This window comes from Zophobas morio, unplaced genomic scaffold, assembly GCF_036711695.1.
Source record: "Zophobas morio isolate AGI-343-1 ecotype UQ-CSIRO unplaced genomic scaffold, CSIRO_AGI_Zmor_V1 ptg000006l, whole genome shotgun sequence".
In the NCBI taxonomy this organism is placed as follows: domain Eukaryota; kingdom Metazoa; phylum Arthropoda; class Insecta; order Coleoptera; family Tenebrionidae; genus Zophobas; species Zophobas morio.
The window spans coordinates 6,935,366-6,941,329 of NW_026972111.1; the positions used below are offsets into that span (position 1 = coordinate 6,935,366).

General features: G+C 37.9%; 1 protein-coding gene across 1 annotated transcript; it reads left to right on the forward strand.

Annotated features, from left to right (window-relative positions):
- The first annotated feature begins 483 nt into the window (after positions 1-483).
- Positions 484-1,437, forward strand: LOC135123780 (uncharacterized). The gene has a single exon (XM_064048657.1). It carries the CDS (start codon positions 484-486, stop codon positions 1,435-1,437), a length of 954 nt encoding a protein of 317 aa, XP_063904727.1.
- The last annotated feature ends 4,527 nt before the right edge of the window (positions 1,438-5,964 follow it).

Below are 5,964 nucleotides of genomic sequence, written 5' to 3' on the forward strand. Positions count from 1 at the left end.
AATTGAAATTTGCATTTTTTTTAATCTGGGGACTTTTGTCGTGGTTGGTGATGGGTCGGTCTGACACTAACCACGAAATATTTGAGGTTCGAATTTTCACAACAACAATTGTAATTCGAACCAATTCGAGTTTTTGTAATTTAAAATTGGTTAAAATGTCTTGCGAAGAAGTTACGCGTCCGGAAACATGGGAAATTTTAAGTTTAGATTTGCCACTGACATTCACCTGACATTTCTCGTCATTGCTACCAATCTTACCGATCTAAATTACACCAGATCTATTAAAGAACGCCTTTCCGCTATTAACGAACTGCTGTGACGTCATTTGCGTGCGTTAATAGCTCTATTAGAAAACCAAAAAACGTGGGCGGTAGAAAAAATATATTTAATATTTGTAACTATTTATTTTACATGACAAAAGTAAGTCTCTAAACATACTAGATATCTAACATATCTAACAGCAACATTTCAAAGCAGAGCAATATGACGCAAGTCTTGAAAGAAACAAAACTTATAGTATGGGATGAATGCACTATGGCCCATAAAGGAGGCGTAGAAGCTCTCAGTAAAACTCTGCGAGATATAAGAGAAAATGGTAGTTTGATGGGCGGCGTTACGGTTCTCTTAGCTGGAGACTTTCGACAAACCTTACCCGTCGTACCAAGGGGAACACGAGCCGATGAAGTGAGGTCATGTTTAAAATCATCGTATTTGTGGCCCCAAATTAAGAAGCTCGCCTTAAAGACAAATATGAGAGTACTTTTAGGAGATGATGCTACCGTTGGTGAGTTTGCACAGACTGTGCTTCAAATAGGAGATGGAAATTACCCTACAGTTGATGGTAAGATTATTATACCACCAACTCTGGCTACGGTAGTAGAATCTCTTACAGAACTAACCAACAAAATTTACCCCGACATCATCAATCTTAAGGCAAAACCCATAGACTGTTTATGCGAACGTGCTATTTTGACTCCCAAAAATGATAGAGCGGCTGGTATTAACGATCTTTTGTTAAAATCATTTGAAGGAGAAGAAATTCAATATAAATCCGTGGATTCGGTAGTACAAACTGATGATGCTATAAATTATCCAGTCGAGTTTTTAAATACGCTTAACCCAGCTGGTCTTCCCCCTCATAATCTCACACTTAAGATTGGCGCACCAGTTATGCTATTAAGGAACCTGAACCCTCCAAAGTTATGCAATGGCACCAGATTGCAAATAACGGCTCTCCACCGGAATGTTGTAGAGGCCACGATAATCACGGGATGTGCTCAAGGGGAAAAGGTATTCATACCACGAATACCTTTAATACCGTCAGAATACCCATTTGAATTCAAAAGGTTGCAGTTCCCCCTGAAGGTCTGCTTCGCAATAACTATCAATAAAGCACAAGGTCAAACATTGAACAGTAAAGGCGCCAACACCAGATAACAATGAGGTTCTTAAACATTAAAACAAAAGCTTTTGGGCGTGTATATTACGCGAGAGTGGTTATCTCTTCCAAAGCGGTCTTGATAACTCCAGATGATCCAAATTTGATCAATTTGTATATTTTGCCACGTAATTTCCACGGATTCCACGAGGAGGGACGCCGAGGCATCAAATTAACTTTGTATAGTGACATAGCACCAATAGTCAAGATATACTTTAAAACAAACAGACAGCAACTTCGCGTCATGAAGCGCCTTCAAGAATTATATGGTTCTGACTCGACGTCTGAATCATCTGGATCCCCCCAGACGTCGTCCAGGCCATCCACATCTCATCAAAATTAATAACAACCCACGTACAAACTTAAATAATTAAACAACAAGAATATCAGAGGCCTCGATTCCTTCGAGCGAGTCTGGGACCTGCGTACCGGAAGATGCATAATGTTCATGGAAAGCCCCGTCAAAGCCATCCTAGGAATCGACTTCTCCCCCTACGGCTACCATATAGCCACCTCCAGCGAGGACAACACCTGCAAAATCTGGGACCTGCGCAAACTGTCCGTCCTATACACAATCCCCGCGCACACCAACCTCATCTCCGACGTGAAATTCCAAAGAGACGGCGGCGATTACTTAATAACCTCGTAATAATGTATATTTTTAATATGTTTGTACAAGTGTGAGTTATAAATATAATTATTAGGTTAGATTTTAAATGTTTCATAGTGTAAACACGTTATTATGTTAGATTTTAATTTGTTTAGTCTTGTAACCGAATTTTCTATTGCGCTCTATTTTGTTACTTGGAAGGAGTTATAAATAAACATTGAAAATGGCCGGAATAGACCTGATGGAAGACTGTTTTTCTCATGGACAGTTCTATGTGGCCTGTTCCAGAGTGAGTGCCGCGAGTCGTCTGGTAATTCTAGCACATGGAAAGCTTACGACGAATGTGGTATACAAAGAGGTACTTTGTTAGTAACAAATTAATTTTGTTCTGTGTTATAATTTTTTATTTCCGTAATTGGGTTGAAATAAATAGAATATATGTATTAAGTATAGTTACTATTATATTATATTTTTGTTAGAATAGTTTTGTTTCACATTACGAAAGAAACATTTTGTCCAAATTTCATGTTTATATCTCCAGTAGTTATGTTGATGAATCAGTCAGCCGGACAGGACAAAAACTTTTATACATATATTGTTATTATTATTAATTAAGACTCCACAAACTCAAAAAATAATATAAATTGAAATCAACAAATAAATAAGGAGATGAAAAATAATGTGTCCTAATTGCGAAATCCACGCAAGCAGAGCTGCGGGTAACAGCTAGTATAGTAATATAGAAGTAGTTTTTTTACTAGCTGTAAACACTTCTAGAGACGCACTGGCTACGCCCTTGTGGACCAGATCAAAGCGTCCCCGCCACTCGCCGTAAAACACACCTTGCTTCAACTGGGGAATTGCATCCGCAAGATAAATTTCCGCTTACTGCTAACAATATACTATTTGCGTATACAAATTCAATAAAACATATCCAGCTTTTTCGAACAATTATAAAATTTTATTATGCGAATTTTATTTTTTTATGAAAACCCTTATAAGTTATAAAGGTTTTCATAAAAACAGGACGTACAGGAATCCTAGGCTGACGAACTGGGCTTTATACAACGAAGAACTGGACGACAGACTGGGGACCTCCGTGCAGTCTATACAAACAGAATATAAATCGACAGAAAACCTTGACCATCATTAACGACTCTCTAATGTCAGCGTATGAGAAAAGTTGCCCCCTAAAGAAGGAAAGTCTGGGCAATGGTACACCATGGTGGAACCGAAGGCTCAGCCTACTTCAATCGGGGCTAAGAAAACTTTTCAATAGAGCAAAAAACACTAAGAAAACTGAAGACTGGGAAGCTTATGAAGAGCACCGGAAAGAGTTTAAGAAAGAATTAAGAAAGAGGAAACGGGAAACGTGGAGATCCTTCTGCAGCGACATAACGTCGACTGCTTCGACCGCAAGGCTGAAGAGAGTCCTCTCGAAGGACCACACACGTCAACTAGGTTTCCTAAAGAAAGAAGATGGCATCTTTACAGCCACCTTAGAAGAGTCCGCAGAACTTCTGCTGCAAACCATGTTTCCAGGCAGCACACGGACTACCTCCCATTCCAAAAGGAATGTAGGGGGTACTCAACCTTCCCCGAAGGACTGGGCGCTGGCGGCAAAGGTAGTCACGGAGGCAAGACTGGAGTGGGCAGTGGGCAGCTTTTCCCCATACAAATCTCCGGGAGTTGACGGTATTTATCCCGCCCTCCTGCAGAGGGGAATGAGCAGACTACGCCCTATTTTAATGTCAATGCTTCGGGCGTGTCTGGCTTTCAGCTACATACCGAATGCATGGCGAAAAGTAATCTTTATACCTAAGCCAGGACGACAAGATTACACCAATCCTACAGACCAATTAGCTTAACATCATTCTTGCTGAAAACGCTAGAAAGACTAAGCGAAAAAGAGATTCGGGAGACTGCTTTGAGCAAGCAGCCTCTACATCCGAACCAACATGCCTACATCCAAAGAAGATCCACCGATACGGCTCTACACACAGTTGTAAACCGTATAGAGTGGTCGATGGAGAACAAACTCTTCACCTTAGGAATGTTTTTGGATATTGAAGGAGCGTTTGATAAAACGACCTTCAAAAGCATAGAACTAGCCCTAAGAGAGCACGACGTGGACTCTACCCTAAGTAGGTGGGTGGCCGGTATGCTGAGGAATAGGGAAGTACTGAATAATGTAGGTGGCACTGAGATTGAGGCTGTTGTAGGCAGGGGATGTCCTCAGGGAGGAGTTCTCTCTCCTGTACTGTAGGATACTGTCGTTGACAGCCTGATACGACGCCTCAATGATCTTGGCTACCACACAATTGGATACGCAGACGATCTAGTGATTCTGCTTACAGGAAAAAACGCGGATACATTATGTGAAATAATGCAAGCTGCAGTTAATGATTTATCATGATTACGATAACCTTGAAAAATTTACAAGATTTATTGTTATTCAGTTTTGAATTTTTTCCAAAATCTCTGGATGGTAAGGGTGAAAATTCGACATGGATTGACTCACCACAAGTGCAGGAGTATCTTATTTTACAAAATTTAAAAAAACTTAGGTTCGGAGATTACTTGTCTAATAAAAATGTATACAAACAAACAGACAGACAGACAGACAGACAGAAACGGGAGGCCACTTTTTTCGAACTCTAGGGTCATGACACGTCGAGAAAATATGGAAGTGGCAATTACTACACTTCCTTAGCTTACGCTCGGGAAGTAAAAATTAGTCGAAGATTATTTCGACAGAACTTCCCTAGCCCCTGAAGTACAGCCCAACAAATTCCGCAAAACCAGTGGCATAAAGGTCGGTACAAGCGCGGACAATAAGAAATACAACAGAAGGACACAACCAACGGGAAAATGTGCGAAAAATCAAAATTTAAAAAATCGATTCATTGAAAAATTGAAAAACTGAAAAATCAGGAAATTAAGTAATATGATTGGAAAATTGAAAAGCTGACAAGTCGAAAAAATCGTAGAACAGAAATCGAATCATGGAAAATATCGAAACATTGAAAAATCGAAATACGCCAAAAAATTGAAAAATCGAGAAATTAGATAATAACAAATAAAAACTGAAATCTTTTTAAACTGAAAAACAGAAAAATCTACCGACATGTTCAAAAGTCGAAAAATCGAGAAATCGAAAAACTGAAAAATTTCAAAACCAAGAAAACGAAAATTCAAAATTTAAAAAATTGTAAAAATTGAAAAATCGGAATATTGAAAGTTCCAAAACTGAAATGACTTAAAATATTGGGAAATCGAGAAATTGTAAAATTGAAAAGAGGAAAATTTGAAGATTTTAAAAGCAGAGAACTCGAAAAATCGAAACAGCGAAAAATTCAAAACATGAAACATCGGGAAATCGAAATCTCAAATGACCGAGAAATTGAAAATCCGAAAAATCGAAAACCTGACAATTCGAAATGGCCAAAAGCCAAAAGCTAAAAAGTGAAAAATTTAAAATCAAAAAATCGATAAATTAATAGCAAAATTGAAAAGCCGAAAAATCCAGAAATAGGAAAATTAAAAAATCCGAAAACTGCAAAAGCGAAAAATAACTTAAAGAATCGAGAAATTGAAAAATTCCACAACTGAAACGACAAAAAATCTGGAAGTTGGAAAATTGAAAAATCAAAACATGGAATAATTAGAAAAGCGAAAAGCCAAAAAGTAAAAAAATCGTAAAACAGAATTCGAATGATGAAAAAACTCAAAAAATGAAAATTCGAGAAATCGGAACATCAAAAAAAATCGGGAAATTGAGAAGAAATATTGAAAAATTGAAGAATAGAAATAGATCAAAATCGAAAAGGTAAAAATTGAAAACTTGCAAAATTAATAAAAAAATAAAAAATTGAGAAATTAGATAACAAAAAATCAAAACATCGAAATCCCCATC